Source organism: Rhinolophus ferrumequinum, chromosome 17, assembly GCF_004115265.2.
Source record: "Rhinolophus ferrumequinum isolate MPI-CBG mRhiFer1 chromosome 17, mRhiFer1_v1.p, whole genome shotgun sequence".
NCBI lineage: Eukaryota > Metazoa > Chordata > Mammalia > Chiroptera > Rhinolophidae > Rhinolophus > Rhinolophus ferrumequinum.
In genome coordinates, this window is record NC_046300.1 from 6,322,134 (window position 1) to 6,343,836 (window position 21,703).

Below are 21,703 nucleotides of genomic sequence, written 5' to 3' on the forward strand. Positions count from 1 at the left end.
CCCAAAGCCAAAGACAAGGAGGAATTGAGAGGCCGCCCCCGCCAGTGCTGGGACAATGGAGCCTTATGCCCTCGAAATCAGAGCAGGGGTAGGAAGGCCAAGGGCAGGTGGGGGCCTAGTTGTCTGCACCCAGGGAAGCCCTGCTTGCCAGGACCCCACCCAGTACTACCGCCAAGCCGGGTGCAAGGGGATCCTGGCCAGAATCCTGCATGGCCCACCCAGGAGGAAGACACTGGGTGCATCAGGCAGACAGTGCCAGTCCCTCAATGGTCCCTCTGTGTAGGGTTCCCCCTCAGGAGGGAAGGAAGGAACCATCTCCAGTGCCAGCTTCCTGCTGGGCCGGCATCACTGCTGGGGGGCATCGGTACCCCCCCGCATATCTGGGGCTCAGCGAGGTCCAGGCCTGACCGCTGAAAGAAGGCAGGGATCCTGTTCTCCTTGTCCGACGGCCCTCAGCCCTCGAGGCAGGGGTAGCAGGAAAGACCCGGGGAACTGGGGCGGGGACGGGGACTAGGGGGCGTAGATCTCCTTCCGATGGGGCGGCTACAGCCTCTCATCTCCTGCCAGCACTCTGGGCCCCGAGGCCTCTCCGGCGACTGGCAGGTGTGCGGAGGCGGGGTCCCGGGTCTCCGGCCCCACCCTCCCAACACCCCGCCTTCGCGGCGCCGACCCCGGCCCAGGCTGCTTTGTCCGCCGGTGGGCGCTGAGCCCCCGCGGCCCCACAAAGCTCCCTTTGTGCTCCGCGCCCTCCGCGGGACCCGATGACGTCAGCCTCCGTGACCACCCGGGCGGGACAGAGCGCGCGGGCTGCGGCGCCCTCTGGTGGCCGAAGGCGGTGGAGCTGTCCTCCGAACCCCGCCCGGTTGGGGCCGGCCTCCATCGAGGCCTGCGGAGGCTCAGGCCGCTGCTGACCCGCCGTCTGCGGGAGAAAGTCAAGCGATTGCCTGGCGCACTTTACAGGAACCCCTTGCCGGTTCCTTATCCAGCAACATACATGCACTTCCCATAGCCTCCGCATTGAGCCCTAGTCCCAATGAAGCCGAAAGCATGCAGTCCTCCAGGCCCCCACCCTTGACTACTGTCACACTAAAGTGTAGCTACCTGCCTGTCCCTTCCCCGAGCGTCAGGTTTGGAGGGGGATATCTGGGGTAGAGGCCCCTAGAGTCTCCAACTTTCTGTTTAGTCAAGCCCAAGGGGCCTCAGTTCTGGGCAACCTGTCAGATCCAGAGAGGGGAGGGGGTGTCTAGGCAGCTGTAGCTCATCAGGCTGTGACTCCAGCAAATGGCTCTGGGCCTTGAGCCTGGGGGTTCAGAATCAGTTTCTTCTCACACTAGACTCAATGGACACCTCTCTTGCTCCCAGTGTGGGAGTCCCTTAGAACAGCTCCTTAAGAAATCTGGCCTGTTGCTCCAGGAAGGCTTGAAAGCTGCCCCAGCTCCAGGACAGGATGTGCTGGGAACAGGGGAGACATACAGGTCCCAGCAGGTATGACTCAGCCCAGCGGGAAATCTCCAGTACTGAGCACCCAGGGCCCTGCCAGTGAGGGTTTGGGTCCAAATCACCATCATCTTGGCACATCTCAGCCTGGGCCTCTGCCTCTGGGACAGAAGAATGCCAAGCAGTTCTTGGTATTTTTCTTTCTACATTTTATTATTTCAAACCAGGTGAACAATTCCATAAAACGTGAAAAAAAGCAAGGAAGTGTTCAACGCCGAAGGACCCGGCCTGGGGCGAGGGCATAAGGGGCATGGCCCCTCAGCAGGCAGCGGTGGTTCCTAAGTTAGCGCTAAGGAGCTACATTTAGGTTAATGGAGCCAGGGCCCAGGGCCGCTGGGGTGGGGGCCCTCCATGACGTTGGCAGTTGTCTGGAACAGCCCTTGGAATCCGATTCTGTGGAAGGCAGGGAGGGGAGCCGCCCGCATAGGGACAGCCAGCAGAGGGATGGGTGTAAACACGCAGACACACTCAAGGCACGGAAATCACTGGAAGGGGGCTGGGTGGGTGCTGGTCAGGATCAGACAATTTTAAATAGTTTTTCTCTAAAAAGTTTTCTAGGTTTGCAGTTTTTTTTTCCTTTACTTGCGTTTTTTTAAAAAGCTACGAGAATGAGCAGATGGACTGTGGTCTCCAGGAATGGTGGCGTCTCACGCTTTTTGTGCTTTTTCCTTTGGGGCCTCCGAGCGGCTGAGGGATGGGGTGGGCAGGAGGCTCCCTGTAAACATTTGGATTTGGGCTGGGTCAGGGGCTGGTGTTGGGCAAAGCCAGGGGTCCCAGGCTGGAGAAGTGGGTGCCCCTCCAGGCACAGGTCTTGGGAGACTCAGTATGCGCTCCCCTCCCCCGTCACAGCACAAGACAATGGTTAAAACCAAAACAGATGCCCAGGAAGGGGGTACCGCAGCCCAGCACCTGGGACAAAGAAGGGCTTCAAACAGGGAGGCCTGTGGTAACCCCTCCCCCAAGTCTCTGGAGCTGAGGGAGGGGACGGGGGAGCCAAGAATAGAGAAAGGGGAAAAGCAGCTGGCGGGGACAGGCGGGGAGCGTGGTCCTCTTGCCCCCATCTTCCTCAGGGGCTGGGGGTGGCAGAGTCAGCGGTGGCCCTGGAGGTGGGGGACATCAGGGATGGGTTGGGGGGTAGCCAGTTTGTGCCTCTCCTCCCAGCTCCCTAGACAATGACCCTCTTCCTTTATTCCCCACCCACTCGTTACCAGGGACACAGTGGCCACCCAGGAGCCAGTGTCTATTGCTGGCTTCTGTGGGGGAGGGGAGTCTGCAGCACTGGAAGAGTCCTCCCCACTTGCCCCAGGGCTGGTGGGGCCAGCCTCAGCCCAGGATCCTCAGACAGGTCCGAGGAAAAGACGGCAGCACTGAGCACTGAGCTGGTAACACTGAGCGGCAGGCGGCTGGGCCCCCATCATCCAGCTTCCTTCAGGCTAAGCCCATGACCTGAGGAAGTGCGTTTCCTCCAAGGAAGGTGGGGACAGCCCTCTAGTTCTGTCCCAGCACACAGCCAGGCGATTCTGCTGTCTGGACCCCTGGGCAGAATGGAGCCCAGCCCACTCTGAGCTACCTCCCCAGTGCCCTGCACTCTCACCATCCCGGGACTCCCCCTTGTCCTCTGCTCTTCTACTGGGCACCCAGGTTCCCTACCCCCACCTGGACACTCCCCTTCTCTGGGCTCTATGGCCCCACTTTGTTCTTCCCTAGCTCCCTGCCCAGCCCCTCTCTGGCTCACCATCCTGCCAGGCCCACTGCCCCTCAGAAGAGGCCGCAGTCCTTCAGGTTATTCTTGATGATGACATCGGTGACGGCGTCGAACACGAACTGCACGTTCTTGGTGTCGGTGGCGCATGTGAAGTGTGTGTAGATCTCCTTGGTGTCCTTGCGCTTGTTCAGGTCCTCAAACTTCGCCTGGATGTAGCTGGCTGCCTCGTCGTACTTGTTGGCCCCTGTGGGAGATGAAATGGTGAGGACCTGTGCTGAGCGGGCAGCAGGCAGGCCCATCCAACACGTACTGCATGGTTCTGTGTATGTGAACGCACAAGTACATGGGGTGTGTACCATGTGCACAGGAGGACCGTGTGAGTGCACACGCACGTCTGACTGTGGAAAGAAGGGCTCCTGATTGTGTGAAGGAGGATCCCCACGTGCACGTGTAAGGGACCCACAGCCCACTGTGGTAAGAAGGGCCCCGCGCGTGCAGGCACAAGTACACAAGCCTGGGAAACGCCAGCCCCAGAATAAGGGTCCTGCAGTTACCCTTCTGTCCAGCAGGGGGCACCTGTGGGCCGCCTGGCCACCATGCCTACCCAGAGCCTCAGTCCCCACACCTGTGTACTCAGGGAAGCAGATGGTCAGGGGGCTGTGTGTGATCTTCTCTTCGAACAGGTCCTTCTTGTTGAGGAAGAGGATGATGGACGTGTCCGTGAACCACTTGTTGTTGCAGATGCTGTCAAACAGCTTCATGCTCTCGTGCATGCGGTTCTGGGGGCAGGACAGCACAGTCAGCACCAGCCAACGGCCTCCCACCTCCCAGCCCCCAGGGGCCTCTTACCATCTCCTCGTCCTCGGCTAGCACCAGGTCATAGGCGCTCAGGGCTACGCAGAAAATGATGGCTGTGACGCCCTCAAAGCAGTGGATCCACTTCTTCCGCTCAGACCGTTGACCGCCTACATCAAACATCCTGTGGACACACAGTCACCTTAGCTCCAGAGAAGGGAATTCTGGGAGAGGGTACCTGCCCCATTTCACAGGTTGGCCAACTGAGGACAGAGGCTTGCTCAGAGTGGGGCAGCTGCCTTCACAGAATCCTCCACACTTGTCCACCTTCCCCCTGGTTCTGGGCCAGAGCATGACAGCAGGGCAGGCTGTAGCTACACGGGGCAGGGTCAGCAGAGGCTGTGAGCCGCTGGCAACCACACAGCCTTGAGAAACCTCCGAGTTGGGCTGGGGGGCTGCTGGACTGGCCTCTCCCTCCGACACAGCCCTCAGCAGGCCCTGGAGTAAGGGTCCCTCCCTATCACCTCAAAGGCTAGCAGGTCCTGCCTTTCCACCCTGCCCACTCACTTGAAGTGTAGGTCCTTGAAGGTGAAGTGCGTTTCCACGATGCCCGTGGTCTTCACACGGGTCCGTAGCACATCCTGCTGCGTGGGGATGTAATCACTCTGTGCGATGCGCTCCAGGTCGTTCAGGTAGCTGGAGGTGGGAGAAGCATCAGAGGGGGCGAACATGGGGTCTCCTTACCTGGACCGCTGCATTATATTCATGGCTGAGATGAGGAAACCTGGACTAGAATCCCTCGCCTCCAGACTACAGGACAGGGCCTGGGAGGAGGTGCAGCCCTGTGGCTGGCCAGCCCAGCCCCCAGGTTTGCGCCCGGCCTGCCTCAGACGGGATCCAGGGTGGTGGCGGTGCAGAGGGGGGTGGGAGCACATTAGTCCTTCAGTGAGGGATGTGGGATACTAACTGGTGCACAACTGTGGCACTGGAGGACACAGAGCAGCCTGGCATGTCCCTCGATGCAGAGCTGGACAGGTGGGGGCCTGCCAGGCCCAGTGGGCTCTTTGCCCAACGCCCAGTAATATTTGGGCTCCTTGGGGGAGAGTATCAACACTTGCTTGGCAGGGGTGCCAGGGACTCCTCTTTACCAGTTCCCTTAATTAGTATCAACTCACCCCTGCCGGGCCCTGGGGCCAGCTCTCCCGCCTGCCTCAACATCCTTGCCATGCCCTGGGGGCTGGCTCCAGGCCTCCAAGCTGCTGCCCAGTGCTAACATCGCACTCCTGGGGCAGGGCTGCTGGGGCCAGCCCTCGGCTCCCACCAGCAGCCGGGCCAGAGGGAAATGACCTCAGAGACAGACACAGAATAGAAAAACAGGAAGGGCCATGGGGGACCATGACGCATGTGCTGTGACCTGCATACCATGCCCCGCCCCCTACCGAGAGCCTCCTGTCTGGAGGCCCCACGGTGAGTTCCACACCAGCCTCTCCCTGCTCAACAGGTGGGCTCACCCCAGGGACCTGATGCCCCATGACAGCCTTGGAGGATGGCTGTGAAGAGGGGTGGAGTATCCCTGTCCCCTGTAGTGTCCCAACCCACTCCCCATCCCTGCTCTTGCCAAGGCATGAATCTGCCCGGGGAGCAGGGCCCGTGTTCACGGCTGAACCCCTATCTAGAACAGCGATGGGCAGAGCGGGTACTTATGGGGAAGGAAGAATGGCCCAGGGAGGAGTGGGAAGTGGCCCGGAAGGTGGCTCTATGCCTGCCCTCCTTGAGTATCCTGAGCACTGAGGTGGCAGCGGTTGATGGGGCTCACCCCTCCCTGCTTCTAGGGCCCCTAAGTTCTGCTGGCGCTGAGGCTCTGTGACCTCTGGGAGGGGCAGCGCTGAGGCCTGGAGGCCCCCCGAGTTTGGGTATGACTACTCAGCTCCTGTGGGAGATGCACTCACAAAGGCATTCCGGCCACTGCGAGGAGGGTGGGGGCGGCTGTCCATGTACCTGGGGCAGGGCTCCGGGTTGGATGGGCAGTGGGAGTGGGAAAGGTGCTCCAGACAGAGGGACAGGCTCAAGCAGGGATAGGAGGCGAGGTGCGAGTACAGGGCGAGCAGCCAAGCGGGTGGCACCATCCTGAGGCAGTGGATGTGCTCCACGGCCCTCCAGCCATCAGCGCTGGCCACCGGCCTGTCTGTCCCGTTCCTCAGGGGTGCCCTGCGCCCAGCCTGGCACACAGCAGGTACTTCAGGGAAGGAGGTCCGGGCATCCTCTGGTGTCTCCCTCCCCAACCAGCCTAAACTTCCTCTGTGACCTCAAGCAGAGCCAGCACTCTGCTACCCGCAGGAGTCCGCACACGCTGTGCCCCCGCCTTGAAGACCTTCCCGTTCCTCCTCCGTCTCGCGCTGAGCTCAGCTGAGGCAGTCCCCGCTCTGGCCCTACCATGACTCTGCCACAACACTGATACCCTAAGTTGTCACTGCTTGTGGACTTGTCTGCTCCACGCATCACTGTGTCCCTGAAGCCTTGCACAGGGTCTGGCACAGAGAGGTGGTAGCAAATGTTGTTTAGAATGGCTGAGTCTAAGGACAGACTAGACTGCATTGTTTCTGAGCGTGCTCAGGCCCTCAGTCCAGCCTATGGGCCAGACCACCCCCACCCCGCCCACACCCTGGAGTACTCACTAGGCAGCAGAGTCGTTGAGCTGGTACTCCCGTGAGCGGCCAAAGCAGGCCTGCACGCCGTGGTCAGCCCAGAGCCTCCGGATGACGCCCGACAGGTCATCGGGGAGCACGCCCTGCTCCTCAGCAGTGCAAGACAGCGCAAATAGCTGCCTGGCGTCGTCCTGGGCACAGCAGTGGGTGGTCAACCAAACATCAGGGTGCACCCCCACCCCACCTGTCAAGGGCACGGAGGCCTCCAGAATGGGGCCTAGACTGGGGGATTTTCAGGGCCCCAGGACATGATTTGCCCTAAAGCCTTTGGGAGGCAGGCAAGTGTGGGGGTCCACATACCGCGCGGGAGGGGTCAGCAAAATCAATCTGCAGATTGCCCATGGCTTTGACAATGGCCATGATGGACTGGATGGTGTTGCTGTAGACGACCGCCCGGTACTGCCGGCATTCCTCCTCTGAGTAGCCATCCTCATGGATGATCCTGGCAGTCAGGGGTCAGGGGTTAAAGTCCACAGGCCATAGGAACCTCACTTGGCCACCTAGGCTGCTGGGGCCTGCAGGGACCTACTTCAGAAAGGACAAATTGCCCCTGACCCACTGGGACTGAGGATGAATGACTGCCTCCGAGAAGGTTCTGGGCCTGGCTAAGACGGGCTGGGCAGTACAGGCCCAGATGATGAGGGGAAATCGAGGTCTGGGGGCTGCCTCCCGCACGTAGCACTTACTTCATCTGCTTGACAATGGTGCTCTTTCCTGACTCCCCAGCACCTGGAACAGAGGGCACAGGCAGTCAGGAAGCAGGCCAGTGGGCTGCACTGACAGGCAGCTAGTGGCCCAGCCACCTGGAGCCCTGCAGGCGGAACTCATTCCCCACCAACTGCATGGTGAGACGGAGGCGGTCAGGCCTGGTGGGCAGCACAGCCCGACCCACCTGCGCCCCATGGTAGACTTTCCCCCGACCTTTACCTCCCAAAAGCTCCACCACAGCTCCCTGCTGCCCTACTTGAGTTCAGGGGCTTTGGCCAGAGACTGGAGGCCAGCACACAGCAGTCACCCTGTCATTCTCACACATGCAGGCTCCTCCCTTCTGTGGCTGGTGCTCACCAACATGGTGGCCAGGCAGAGCTGGCAGTAAGGAGCCCTGCACAGTCCAGCAGGGCAGCAGCCCTTTTCTCCCCGACTCTCAGCCGTAGCTGCCAAGGATGAGCATGGCATCACACACCTGCCTCCCACACATGGCCCATGGCCCATCCCTCTGCCAACTGGGCCAGGTCTGCCCCTGAGCAGAGGGGAGACTAGGTCCGGGGAGACAGCCAGTGTGTCTCTCTCTCGCTCCCTACTGACTCCAGGTGCTTCCCTGGCCTGGCAGACCCACCCTGTACTTCCCCTTGGCCAGTGCCGAGAGGTTTGCTGGCACTTTCTCCTGTGAGTTTCATCACAGCCCCACAGATACTGTTTCTGCTCCCATTTAACAGGCGAGGACACTGCCATTCAGAAAGTAAAGTCTGGTTCCAAGATCATGTCTCCAGGATGTGGAAGGACAGGGGAACATTTAGGACCATGATGCCCAACCTGCCCAGACCTTCTCAAAAGATGGCTCAGAACTTGCGGGACAATGCCCCGGAAGGGTGTTAAAAATAGTAGATTCCCAGGTCTCCTTCCAGACACAGAGCCAATCTGGAGGCGTTTAGCCCAAGAACATGCATTCCCCGGAAGTCTGTGCAGGAAGTGTGAAGAGCAGGAGGGCTACCGTCTCCCTGATGGGGGCATGGAAGGGGTAGGGCAGGGCCTCACCTCTCTCGCCACTGCTCCCCATCCTGAGCTCCAGGAAGAAGGCACCTAAGCTGGGCCCACCTTGCCCTCCCAGCCTTTGCCCACTGTTCCCTCTGCTCCTGCTCTATCACTGCCAGTCCCCCGTGCACCTGCCAGGCACTGCCTCTTGCCACCTCCAGGCCTTTCCCCTTAGTTCTCTTTGCTGGGCACACCTGCCCCATTGACATGTGTCCCACCATTTGTGATTACCATGGCAGATCTGTCCCTCTGGGCAGCTCAGCAGGGTGAGTGGGGAGGTCATACTTGGGGACTCTGGCCCCCACGTCCCTCAGGGTCAGTCAAGATAACCCCAGAGGATGAAGTAGCTAACACACTAACGTGAGCAACAAGAATAACTCAGCAATAATAAAAATGGAAGCCGCGAGTAACGCCCACTGCATGTCAGACGCTAAGTCACTGAATCTCAGCCATCCCAAGGGACAGTTCTGTTCGCACCCCACCTAACAAATAAGGACAGTGAGGTTGCTGTCACATGCTGACAGTCTCCTCTGTGTGTCACCCACCTTGCCGGCCTTGCAGGACTCCTGCAGTGCCCTGTACTGCAGCTGGACTATTCCCCACATACTGAGTGGGGTCCACTTCCTGCTGTCCCAGGCGGGCACTGGTCCAAGCCTCTGCGGTGCCCTCCAAGCAGCAGCTGACCCCACTAAGGCACGAGCCCACCTGCATCTGCCCTCCTTCCCATGCCAGATCCACTTAAGGAGAACTTGGGGCGCAGCTGTGGCCCTCACAGGGCTGGGCCTGGGTACGTGCGCAGCAGTGGCTTTCCTGAGGAGATGGATCTGGGCTCCCCTCACAGATACCACAGCTGCCTGGAGTCACGGGCTTCTGACTATCCCAGACCTGCTTCCCAGGACAGGGGACCACTGAGAGTGGCATCGATGTGCAGGCGTGGGAGGGAGGGACAGGGAGCCCCTCTCTCAGTTCAGCCCCTGGGCACTAGAGGTGCCAGTGTATTCCCCCGGGCGTGAGCTGTGGTCAGATGGCAGCCCCCCTCCGTCTCCATTGTGCATGGCAGAGGAGCAGGTGGGATCCCACACACTAACACTCCCTACCTGCTGAGTAGGGGGCGTGGGGAGAGGGCCAGGGAAGCCTGATGGTAATGGCCATCCCGGGGCTCCAGATACCCACGAGGCAGCACTGCACTGGCTAGTCACAGGGCCAGGTGATTGCCTATCTGTCCTCCCCACAGCGCAGGAGGGAGGGTGCACATCCTGAAGCAGGGGAGGAAGCAGGAGCCACACAGTCTCAGCCAGGACTGGGGGGTCTCGTAGGGGAGCAGTGGCCAAGGATGTGAAGCGAATGGCCAGATCAATCACACCATCCCGGGCAGGCGAACCGAGACTCAGAGCCACAACTGTCCAGGGCACAGGAGACCTGACGTTACATTGCGAGTTGCCCCGCCGTTAGTGTAACTTGGGGACTCCTGTCCACCTGAGGCACCTGCCCTGTCTGGCCTTTGGACCACTCTGACCCTCCTCAGCGATGGGGAGAACACAAACACGCTCTGTACCCAATTTTCCCAGCAGGGGCAGACCTGGCAGGCACGGAAGCAGGCAGCACCTGCGCAAGCCAGGCTGGAGCCAGGACAACTGCTCCCTGTCCCAGCCCGCTGAGGGTCCAGTTCCCTGTCCCCTTTGAGCTTCAGTCTCTCTTGCTCTCACATTCTAAGTGCTAGGAGGCCATTCTCTGCCCCGAGCAGGGGTCACTGCAGAAAGACTCCATTTTGACAGGTGGACAAAGCAAGGTCATGGAACCCTCATCCCTGGACTCAGGGATGTCCCTCTGTCTTTCCAGCAGCTGTGACTCAAGTGGGAAGGAGCGAGGGGTAGGATAAGGGTGTGGTGCTGGCGGCCAGGCAGAAAGCAGGAGGGACTACCGAGACATAATCAGGGAGCCAGGGACAGAGGAGGGTGGGACTACAATATGACACCCCAGTGGAATGGTGGGGGGGACAAGGATCCTGGTTCTTGGACAGCCCACTGGCTGGGTACCTCGGGAGCTTTGGGACAGCAGTGTCACTCATCACTCCTCGTAGGCCCCCTTTCCATCAGGACCTGTGGTACTCCCCATCAGATACTGGTGCCTGGCTCGGAGTTTTTCTTGTCCCTTCTCCTCACAGGAGGGGGCTTCATAGCTGTCTCTAGATTGCTGCAAAGGTGCTGGGTAGGGGAGCTCCGCCAACAGAAGGTGGCAGGAGTCTCCTGCCCATAGAGGGCCTCACCAGGCACTCCGTCTCCAGCTGAGTGAGACCACAGAGGCCCAGAGATGCTGGGGTGGCCAGAGCTCCCACTGCACCACACCTGGTCCCACCAAGGAAGACACCTCTGCAGCGCTTGCCCTGGGGCGCAGCTGCTGGGCCCCCAGCAGGCGGGGAGTAATTGCCCTGGTGTGCTGGATGACAGCGGCTGCTCTGTGTTAGAACATCTGCTTCCACTCTGAGAGCGCTGGGCCCCAGTGGAGGAGGGAACAGATGGGGGAAGGGAGACAGTACCACGCCACCTGCCTGAACAAGGCCAGCGGGCCTCTGCAGCACACACACGTGGGCCACTGGTCCAGCTGCTTGATCCCAAGCCCCAGTATTCAGGTCACTGCTGTTTGTCCATCTTGGACCCTCTGCCTCCTAGATAAGACTTTGCCCTGCCGGAAGGCTGTGATATGCTGCTGTCCTCTCTGGCCTCAGTTTCCCCTCGGCAGAAGCGGCTGAGCCTCGAGTGGCCAGCCAGCTCATCTCTCACTTTCAGGTCCTCTCCCAGGGGGAGGTCCAGACCTGCCACAAGCCTGATGCCCGCACTGATCCTTCCTGAGATTTCCCAGAACTTTGTCCCCTTCCTGCCGCGTCCTGGTACCTCATCTGTGAAATAAAGCACCATTATCTCCTCCTAGGAGAGGGGTGAGGATTAAACACAAAGCTCTTCTCACAGTGCCTGGCACATGGTGAGTGTTCAGATAAAAGTTATTAGCACGATTTTTCTACCCTTTGGAGATTACCGATTTCCTCAAGCCTCTCATTTCCTGCAGCCCACAATGACCACGCTGTATCGGTCACTGCAACCACAACCTGCAGAGTGGCCTGCTGGGGCCACTGCATTTGAAGGAGCGTTTCTGAAGCTTTCAGACAAAGTGCAAGGGAGGCCAATGACCAGTGGTAACTGGCTGACTCAGCAGTGGTGGTTCCCTGCCGGGACTTGTGGAAGCCGGACCGCAGTCAGAGCTGCGCACGCCGCACGCCGCTGCCTTGTTGTTCTGACTTCGTCCCTTCCGCTCCACACAACCAGGCGCGCCTCCCCAGCCGGGGCCTCCTTCCCTCCCGGCAGCCTCACCACAGACAACGTTCATGGACTCCCCACACTCAGAAGGCCGGCAGGCTGGGGGAAAGGCCTCCCCTGCAGAGGCTCCTGTGCTTGTGGGCTCCCCGGTAACACATGGGGCGAGGGAGAGCAGCCAGCTGACGTGGCAGGCCTGAGGGCAGAGACTCTCACAAGCAGCAGTGGCTATGACCACAGGACAGACTTGGGCAGCAGCCCAGCTCAAACCCACAGCAGTGGGCCCACTCCCACTGCCACTGCCCCCGGCCTACCCCACTGGGGCAGAGTGGGAAGGTGGGGTGAACCCTGGGAAGCCTAGCAACAAAGGCAGCCCAGGCACCACCTCCCACTCCTATCCCAGGAAGGTGCCACGTCTGCAGCCCAGCCTGTGCTTCCAGGCCCCCAGAGCTCCCGCCCCTCCCCTGTCGCCTTAGGGTCCCGGTCCTCGCCACCACCAGGGGGAGCCCAGCAGCCAGAGACCCAGTGTGGGCAGTGGGGGCTGGGCAGCACTGGAGAGCATGTTTCCGAAAAGCAGCCTTAGCTTAGGGGCAGCTGGGGGAGGGGCCTGGACCCTCACCCATCGCCCCCTCCCGAGCCTGGGAAGCCGTTGGCCAGCAGAGACTCAGCACACAGGGAACAATAGGAATGGGAGGGAGGGGAAGAGGGCCCGCCAGACAAAGGCCCTCTAAGCCCCGCCTCTGGCGTCTCTTCCTTCCTCCAGGTGCTACTCTTCGGCTCCCTCACTCCCTCTGAGGAGGCTCAGCATTGGTCTGGCCCTGTGACATCGCCACCCACATGTGAGCCTTGCCTTCCCCTGGGTACCCCAACAAAGCCGGAACCTCCCTCCCTCCCTCCAGTCCCTGCCACTTGGGCGGCCTCCAGCGGCTTCCAGGGGTTCATGTTGTCCATCAGAGAAGCAGGAACAACCAGGGCCTGGCCAGCTACTGCCAAGTCAGAGCTCTCTGCGCAAGGGAAACAGGCCTGGGGCCCACCAGACACTGAGGGCTTTCCCAGGCAGGACTGGGTCTCCCTCTGTGGGGCCCTGCGCACTGTACAGAGGGAAACTGAGGGACCGGGCAAGGCAGGCCAGCCTGGAGGAGAGGAGGACCCTCAGGTGACAGGTTTCACCCTCTATGGGCACCAGGAGGCTGCGAGCCGGACCCAGCTCACAAGGAGCCAGGCCATTAGGCACACCCCTCTTCTCGGGGGCTTCGTCATTTAAGGAATCCCTTTGCTGTGCTCATAGAATCTAAATAACCTGCAGCTCTCTTCCGGAGTCACTGTGGTGCCCCTGGGTGAGATGCCCAGTGCCTGGGCCCCAGCGTCCCCATCTATGAAATGTCCTGCTCAAGGCAGTGTGCCAAGCCCTGGCCTGCCCTGAGAAGCCTCCCGGGGTCCTCACACTCACCCTAAGGATGACATCACAGGTCCCAGCACCAGGCAGAGAGGGAAGAGCAGAGCCTGAGGTCACTCTGTGGTGGGGGGGAATGCACCCTCCTGGACCTGAGGTCTTGAGAGAGCTCAAGAGGATGCATGTTCTCTGCTTGTGGGGCCCCAGGGCCAGGAAAGCCCTGGAAGCCTGCTCTAGCTCTCCTAAGTCTCCCGCAGGCTCCTCAGCCCCCTGGGGCCTGGCCTGACAAGACAGAGCAGAAGCCCTGGGAACCGCCACGGGGAGGGGACGGCCATGAACCTCGGATTTGGAGGCCAAATCCGCAGCCTGAGCACCTCTGATGCTGCGGGCGGCCCACAGCGCGGACACACTGAGGGGCCACGCAGCCCCCCCCACGAGCCCACCACAGCCTGTGCTCAGAGCGGGCGTCCTCTGCAGGTGCACTCTTCCCTTCTCATTTGGACAACTCCCAGTCTTCAGATGAGGCTCGGGGGCCCCCACCCTGAACTTGGACAGCCTGGAAGCCGGGGCTCAGTCCTCTGAAGCCTGGTGGTTGCAGGACCAAGCATCACGCTGGGGAAAGTGAAGTGCTAAGTCGCCTGACTCTGACCTGAGTATCACTGAGGGGCCATGGGCTGGAAGGGAAGGTGGAAGCAAAAATGGGGGCAGCTGGATTAGGAGGAGGTCCTCCACGGCCACGTGGCAGGCTTCTGGCTTTGAGCAAGAAAGAGTCACGCACTGCCTCGGGTCCTGCCCTCCAGGGCAGACAGTCCCTTTGCAATTTCCTAAAATAAGAATGAAGGCGCCCAGAGACAGGTCCCCAGGCATAAGGAGAACACACATGCACCCACAGCACCTGTCTGTTGTCCCGACTCATCAATTCTTGCCAGCTGGGCACAGACAGACTCCTGACAGGCCATGGTAGTTGGGGCAGGTGCTCAGAATCACTACCTGGCTCCTATCTTGATGTCTCCACTTACTGGGTAAGTCATGTGATGTCCCTTAGCCTCAGTTTCCCCATCAATGAAATGGGAGTAACGTCAGTCCCAGGCTCACAGAGTTAAATAAGACAAGACCATGAAGAGTCCAGCCCCACAACAGTCACGGCTCAATCAGAGGTGGCTGCTGTTCTCACAAGAGGCCCGATGAAGGCACCCTCAGGCCCCGTGGGTAGTAGAAGGGGGGAAGCCTTAGGCTGGCCCAAGGGCCCCTCTGTCTATTCCCAGGCAGGGGAAACCCACAGTGAGCTAATCCCAGGGCTGCTGCTCCATTTCCGGGCATTCATCTGGGCCTGCAGTCGGCCTTCCGGCTTTAGAAGGCAATGGCCGCTCGGGAACAGAAGAGCAGCCCTCTGCTTTCCTGCAAGCTCTCAGGCCAGCGTCCCTCTCCCAGCCACCACTTCCTGTGGTCAAAGGAGGGGCCTGGAATCCTTCTCAGAGGCGCCACCTTCTCTGGGATCCTGGGCCCAGTGATTGCGGGGACAGGCCAACGGACAGAGCTGCTTGGGCTGACTCCAACCCAGTGACCACCAATCAATCGGGGTGCGGGGTGGGGTGGAGGGTAGCATGCAGATGAGGCCGAGCAGGTGGGGCTCACCTTCTAGATCCCTGGGTTGACAGGGCTCACCCACCACCCCCAACCCCCAGCACATAGCAGGAGCGGCCTTCTGGCCTCTTCCTCTTTTGGGCTCCTCCTCCTCCAGCTGCTTCCTCCTTGCCTCTGGTGTGGACACCACTTCCCCGAGAGGCCCGGCCCTGCCCTGCAGACTCCACTGCCCTTTCACCTGTCTGGGGCATAGTAGGTGCTGCCATCGATAACCCCTCTGCACATTTTGAGGCTGTAGCAGCCTTGGCGTCCCGGAACCCACCAAACCACAAACCATCTTCTCAACAAGCCGTACACGATCCACCTTTAGGCTTTGGCTTGCACTGGCCTGGCACTCGCTGCCAAGCCTTGGACATGCATGCAGAAGTGCCCAGCAAACATTTGGTTATTCCAAGGACATTGTTACTCCCAAACCACCAAGATGGTCACAGCCCCAAGAAACAACATTGGGGTGAGTGTGAGGGTGGGTTGGGATTTAGTAACAAGAGCTCCGGGCTAGAGGGGTTGGGCAGAGGAGGCCCCACCCTGCATCTGTGGCTGAGGGAGGAGCTGCCTCAGAGAATCAGGTAACAGGGCCACCATCAAAGGGCCTGGACCTCTCCCCTCCCTAGGGCACCTTGCAGAGCATTCTTAGTTGGGGCCCAGGAGCTGTGGCCAGCCAGCACCTGCTGACCCTTTTCCCCTCAATGACCTCCTAGGCTGGGACTCCTGCCCTGAGCTGCTGGGAAGACGGGACAGAGGCTGGCCTCGGCCCTGCCCCCATCTGCCAGTCCTGCCTCCCCCATAGCACCCAGGGGTGTTGGGGAGGCAGGCTCAGGCTCTGGGTCAGACGGCCTTATCCTCTGCTGGGGGTGTGGGGAATCAAGGCCCTGTCCCTCAGTGGCCAAGAGCTTATGTGGACAAAGCTTCTTCCATCCTCTTCGTGACAAAGGAATGGGTGGTTTTTAGAGACAAAGACCAAGAGAGACGCAGCTGGGGACTGATACCAAGGGCAGGGTGTACAGGACCAATGTGTCTGCCTGTGGCTCCAGCCACCCCAAGTTTTAGACCCTGCAGTGCTGGAGGCCTAGAGATCTCCCTGGGATCCGATTAGGCCCCACCCCCAGGACTACCTACCGTTACTTGCTGGGCAACGTTTTCAGGCCTAGGACACCAATAGTGCCACCATCAAAGGGCCTGGTCACACCCTGTGGCTCAGGCCAGCCCAGGGCCAACCCCAACAGGCTGCCCAGGCCCCTGACCATGCCAGCCCCTATCTGGCAGCCTAGGCTCCAACTCAAGCACAGTGGGTGGCTAGAGGCTGCTCTGGCCTGGCACAGAAGCTGTGCTCCCCAGCTGCCTGGCTTCACCTCCAGGCACAAACGCCTCATTCTCTCTGTCATGACCACGGCATGGCCCTCTGCCTGGGGTTCTCCACCCCCACCCTCCTGAGACCCCCATCACTTCCTTTGCAAAGCCACCCCGACTCATCCAGTCTCCCAGCTCAGGGGCATCCCTTGAAGGACTGGTCTCATGCCTACCCTAGAGGTGCACCCTCTCAGGTTGCCTGCACCAACACTGGGGTCAGGCGCGGGGGCTTAGCCCAGCAGGATTGGACAGGACGCAGGTAGAGGGGGTCAGAAATGACTCAGACCCCTTCTCAATCCCCAGCGTGGGAGCTCCTGCACTGCCCACGCTGGAAGACAAAGCCTCACCCAGAGGGGGTAGGGTGGGGGTGGGAAAAGGAGACTGGGAGGCCCAAGCCGCCCCGCCTCCCATTCAAATGCTAATGAGCTCCAGACGGGATGGCAAAAGCTGGAGAAAAAGGAGGGGTAAGGGAGCTGGAGGCTGGCCCAGCTACCTAGACCCCCAGGAAGGTGGCTCAGCGCCCCCTCCCCCGAGGGTGGGCTTCTGGTCCCCAGGGCAGTTTGTCACTCCAGCTAGCACCAACTGTCCACAGACCTCAGCCTCTCCACTAGCAGAGAGCAGTGCCTGAGGGCAAGGAAGGAGGTTCCCCAGGGCCTCCCCACTGGGGCCAGCCCGCCTCTAGACTGGGGAGATCCCTCCCTACCAAACTCTCAGCTTGGTAGCAGTCAGCAGAGGATCCCTCACCATTTTCACACCTCTAAGCTGTGACCCACTGTCCCCACAATAGCTGTGGCTGCAGTCAAGCACCCCAGGCCTCAGGTTATGGATGGAGAGCACGACGCTTCCCAGGATTTCACCTGTCCCTGGGTTTCTCAGCCAGTGGCCTAGGTGGAGCTGGGATTTGAACCCAGATCTGGGGACCCCAAGAGCTGGTGTAGAGAGGGTGAGACCTCCTTCTCTAGGCTAGGAAACACCTACCCAAGGAAGGGCTCGGGAACCTACACCAGGCCTTCCACCCCCAGCGCCCTTGCTGAATTGGTCCCTCTGCTCCCAATGCCTGGCCGTAATAAATGTTTGTCATTTTTCAAGGCCACCCAGAGGACCCCTTCTCCAGGAAGCACCCTTCCCCATTACCCAGCCAGCCAGGATCCCACGTTAGCATTTCCCACTATCTCCAGCTACACTAAGCCCCAAGCAGCGGCCCCAGAATTACTTATCCCAGTTCATAGATATGCTCAATAGCTTTGTTCTTCCCATACACCCTTATTAGGCACCCAGTGTGCCAAGCCCTTTGCTAGAGACATAGACAGGACAAAGGCCACAAAACACCCTTCCTTTTCTTCTGGTAAACCTAATCGATCCCTCATATTTAGTCTGCACTGGCCAGGCCAGGAACTCCAGTAGCACTGCCAGACAGGCCTGCAACAGTCCCCGAACAGCCTGAGCTGAAAGGAATACTGCAAAGCCACTCTCCCCTAGCAACAGTGGGAGGCCCTACTGTGTGTTGTGCCCTGTGACAGGCTGCAGCCTGGTCAGCAAAAGTTCCGCCTGCAGTGGAGTAAGGGCTGTCTCTGAGGTGCCAGCATAGCCTGTGGCGAGACCAGGAAAAAAAAAACCCAAGGTTTTTTCTCTCACTGTCCCCCATCACGACCACCATCACCAGTCACTGGTTCTATACTGAGCCCTTGCCACCTGCCCATGATACGCCAGGCTGTGGCTCAGTGACCACCATCTTACTCCTCCATCTACCCACCCCCAAGGCCAAATTCAGACCAGTAGCACTTCCCTTCATTCAACAAACAGACAAGAAATATCCAATAGGTGCCAGGCTCCGTGCTTGGCATGGAAGGCTCAGAAATGAACAGGACACAGCCCTGCCCCTGTAGTCTCAAAGGAGGGCAGCTGTGACCCATGGCAAAGACCATGCTCTGACGACAGAAGTGCCAGGAGCCAGAGAAAGTGCTTCCCGGCCGTGGTGAAGGAGGTTGTCACGGAAGGATCGGGGTGAGATCCCTGAGTCCTGCAGAACAACCAAGTAGGAGTGAGTGAGAAGGACATGGGGAAAGTATACCGCGCACATCAGGGGAAGGAAACAGATGCCAAGTGCCAGGGGCAAGAGAGAACCGCTGTATTTACAACCTGAAGCCTCCATGGAGACAACGATGGGCACTGTCTCTCCTTTCTCAAGCCCATCCCAAGTCACAGACACCCCCAAACACACACTCTGGCTTCCTTTCTCCTAAGTGCTCAGCCCAAGGCCCCAAATTCCACCTGTGGATAGCAGGTGGGGCTGGGGGTTATCCCTCGGGTAGGGCTGGTATTGGCAACTCTGCTCCCCACAGCAAGGCTGCCAGGAAAAACCCTCTCACCAGTGTGGACCCCACCTGCCTCTGCACAGGTGACAGTGCTGTGCCCATTTGCTGGCAGGGCTACCCAGGACTATCCAGGACAGGAAGGAGCCAGTATGTGGGTGGGGCAGCAGGCGTGGTTCTGTCTGGGAAGGAAGGCTGGCAATTGCCCAACCTGAGTCCCGTTGCCTGGATAGAGTCCTTCCCGCTATGTGGGACAGGTGCCCAGCACCGAAGCTGCCCCAGCTGGGCTCCCATCACCTCCTCTACCTGGATAAGAAAGGGACGGCCAGCCAGGACCCTTCCCCACGCAGCCATGGCAGACTGGGTCCTCAATGTCAGGCAGAGCTGAGTCTCCCAGACCCTAGCAGTGCACTGTCTGCAGGGTCTTAGCGCCCACCCCCACACTCCTCCACGAGCCCCTCTTCTCCCCAGCCTGGACCCAGGCACTCCTCTGGCCCAAACCCAGGAAGCCCATTTCATGGGGGTAGGGGATGGGGAGGGAAGCAAAGCCAGAGGGGCAGGATGCTGAAATGGACTCCCCAGCCTAGAAAATGCTGAGCCGTACCCTGAACCCCTGGTTGTGACAGCCCAGTGTGGGAGGGGTTGCCAGGCCCAAAACCTGAGCCAGGCTCCTAGGAGCAAGACTGGTGGGATGCGGTCCAGACACAGAACAGCCCAGAAGCCCTGTGTCCCCCCGCCCCATGGCCCAGTCCCACATCTCAGCTGCCACAATAACTCTGACGGGCCTGCCAAGGGGCTGGCTAGAGGCCCCTGGTCGGGCACTGGGAGGCAGCAGGACCAGAAGCACCTTTCCCAGGCCCAGCAGGCAGCAGCCACGGGCATTCCATCGGCGACACCCACTCACTGCCGCTGTACTCGCAGCACAGAGACAGGAAGAGGCAAGCGCCCAACGCAAAACAGCCCAGGAGGCTGGGCCGCCGCCCCTTCCCGCCCCTTCTCTTCCTCCCGCAGCGTTGGAGCGGATGCCATTTTGAAACCTCGGGGCTGTGCCCCCGAGGCCAGGCCCCCAGGGACAGTCAACAGATGGACGCATGACGAAAGACACACTGTCCCTCGGCCATAGGCCCCTCGGCCATACGCCCAGCATGAAAAGCCCCACTTTTCACAGCTTGGGACCCCACAGCAGCTCTGAGGCTGAGGGGCCACACCCCCCCATACACTGTCCAGCCTCCAATGCTGCTGCCAGGGGCTTCCCTCCCTCCAAGCCCGAAACCTCCCCCAAATCAGGCTGCCACTGGGCACCACACCTGCTCCCAGTGGGAGGCTGGATGGGGACAACTACAGGGCCCACAGGCTTTGTAAAAGTCCACCTCAGGTGCCCCCCGCCTACCCCCTACCCCCCATCCAGCTGGTCCACCACTCGCTCCTCACACGGCCTCAAGATCCAACAGGCCACCCCCTCCCGGAGGCCACATCCCAGGCCGTTAGGCCCAGAGGCGTGCAGGAAGCCTGGCACCCGTCAGCAGATCTCCTCGGCCCGCCCGCCCGCCAGGGCAGCAATATGTCGGCTCGCTGTCTTACCACTTCCACTTCCCCCACCTCTCAAGCAGCCACCATCTTCCCTGGCCCTGGAGGCGCCACAACCCCAACTCCTCCACACTCCCTCCTACCCCCCAGACCTCCCCCTCACCGGCCCAGACCCGGCTTAGAAACTGGGAAAAGGACAGCCCTGGGATGCAGAGGCCCGGGCTCCCCAAGTGGGACCAGTGAAGCCTTAGTCGGACCCCTTGGGGGTCTGGGCCACCTCCTCCCAGCCTGGCCCATCCAGTGCAGGAGGGGTGGGGGACTCTGGGAAAGGCCGAAGTGTGGAAGAGGACTTCACGGAGGGGAAACAGCGGGTCTGAGGAGTGATGCGGGCAGAGACCTGGTGGGCCAGATGCAGGCAGCAGAGGTCTTTAAGGGTTTGGGGGTTCCAGCTGGAGAGAGGGCTCAGGAGCAGTTATGGTTTCCCACTTGAGAGGCCCCTTGGGATCAGGGTGCACAGGTGGAGGATACAGGGTGCCGTGTAGAGATGGGGAACAGAGCGGGAAGGAGGGAAAGGGGGCCAGGCAGGGGCCTTGAGGATACTTCCACCGAACGGAATACGGTGAGCAGTCTGGGGGCCGAGTAGGGTTCTGGGGGTTTGGGTAAAGTCTAGGGAAGGATGAGGACAGGCAGCGGCTCTGAGGGTCTGTGAGGTTGGTCAGTAAAGGTGGATTTTCAAGCCGGGTTCTGAGCAGCTTATGTTGAGGCACTGGGGGCCGGCTTTGGGGACTGGAATGAGTTGAAGGTCTAACCTCGACTCTGGGCTATAGATCAGAGGTCTGGACCAACCCAGACTTTTGAATCATTATTTGGTTGTCCTGGCCAGGCCAGGTCTGGGGGTTCAAATTCAGATGTGGGGGTCCAGGCCGAGTCTGGGAGTTCAAAGCCCTAGCCTGGAGGTCAAAGTCCTTGTTGGGGGTTTTGGGCGGGGAGTCGGGGGTCCCAGCGCAGGGCGCGGCCTCACCCAACAGCAGCAACTTGACCTCCCGCGCCGCCTTCTCTCCGTCTTCCCTCAGATTCTTGTCGATCATCTTGGAGCGCTCGGCCGCCGCCTTGTCCTCGGCGCTCACGGTGCAGCCCATCCTGCCGTCCGCCGGCCCGGCCGCCGCTCGGCCCCGACACGGCCCCCGGCCCGGCTTGGCCCCGCGCGCAACCCACTCCGCTCCCGCCGCCGGCTCTCCTCGGGTAGCTCTCCGGTCGGCAATTGCGAGCGTCTGCGGGCGGTGCCTTCCAGGGCTCCGCGCACCGACGGCGGGGCGGGCCGGGGGTGGGGCCGGAACGAGCCAGGCCCGGCACTGGGCAGGGGCGGGTCTGGAGGCGGGGCCACAGGAGATCTCGGGCCAGCGATTGGTTCGAGGGCGGAACTAAGGAGTTAGGCGCAGCCCAGGCTCGGGCGCGGGCTGGAGGCGGAGCCACGCCGAGGGAGAGCCGTAGAGGTATCGCCAAGCCCAGAGGGATAGGACTCGGGGCGGGCTGCAGGCGGGGCCGGCATCCGATTGGGTGCGGAGCTCCTGGGGCGCAGCCCAACCGCGGGGCGGGAGGATCTCGTAGCCTGAGGGTGGAGATCGGGTGCACCTTGCGGGCGGAGCAGGAAGCAGCCCTCCGAGCTTCATCGAGTTGCGCGAACCGGGTGGAGGAGGCGTGTCCTCGCACTTGTTAAA

The 21,703-nt window shown here is 60.6% G+C and overlaps 1 protein-coding gene across 2 annotated transcripts; it reads right to left on the reverse strand.

Moving 5' to 3' along the window:
* Positions 1-1,629: 1,629 nt before the first annotated feature.
* Positions 1,630-21,281, reverse strand: GNAI2 (G protein subunit alpha i2). 2 transcript variants are annotated; one of them, XM_033132354.1, is made up of 9 exons: positions 21,007-21,281; positions 7,389-7,431; positions 7,003-7,144; positions 6,673-6,833; positions 4,565-4,693; positions 4,052-4,181; positions 3,828-3,981; positions 3,233-3,446; positions 1,630-2,597 (listed from the first exon to the last, which is right to left on the reverse strand). In XM_033132354.1, exons 1-8 carry the CDS (start codon positions 21,122-21,124, stop codon positions 3,256-3,258), a joined length of 1,068 nt encoding a protein of 355 aa, XP_032988245.1. In that variant the 5' UTR covers positions 21,125-21,281; the 3' UTR covers positions 1,630-2,597; positions 3,233-3,255. The 2 variants fall into 2 exon arrangements, with proteins under 2 accessions (XP_032988245.1, XP_032988246.1); XM_033132355.1 differs by having other exon boundaries at positions 1,630-2,212; positions 21,007-21,261.
* Between the last annotated feature and the right edge of the window lie 422 nt (positions 21,282-21,703).

Bases quoted from the DNA above. Each gene is read 5' to 3' on its own strand.
- GNAI2 (XM_033132354.1), bottom strand. From the start codon at position 21,124: ATGGGCTGCACCGTGAGCGCCGAGGACAAGGCGGCGGCCGAGCGCTCC. The intron at 7,145-7,388 runs GTAAGTGCTACG...CCTGACTGCCAG, and splicing joins ACCATTGTCAAGCAGATGAA to GATCATCCATGAGGATGGCT. The intron at 3,447-3,827 runs GTGTGGGGACTG...CATCTCCCACAG, and splicing joins CTGCTTCCCTGAGTACACAG to GGGCCAACAAGTACGACGAG.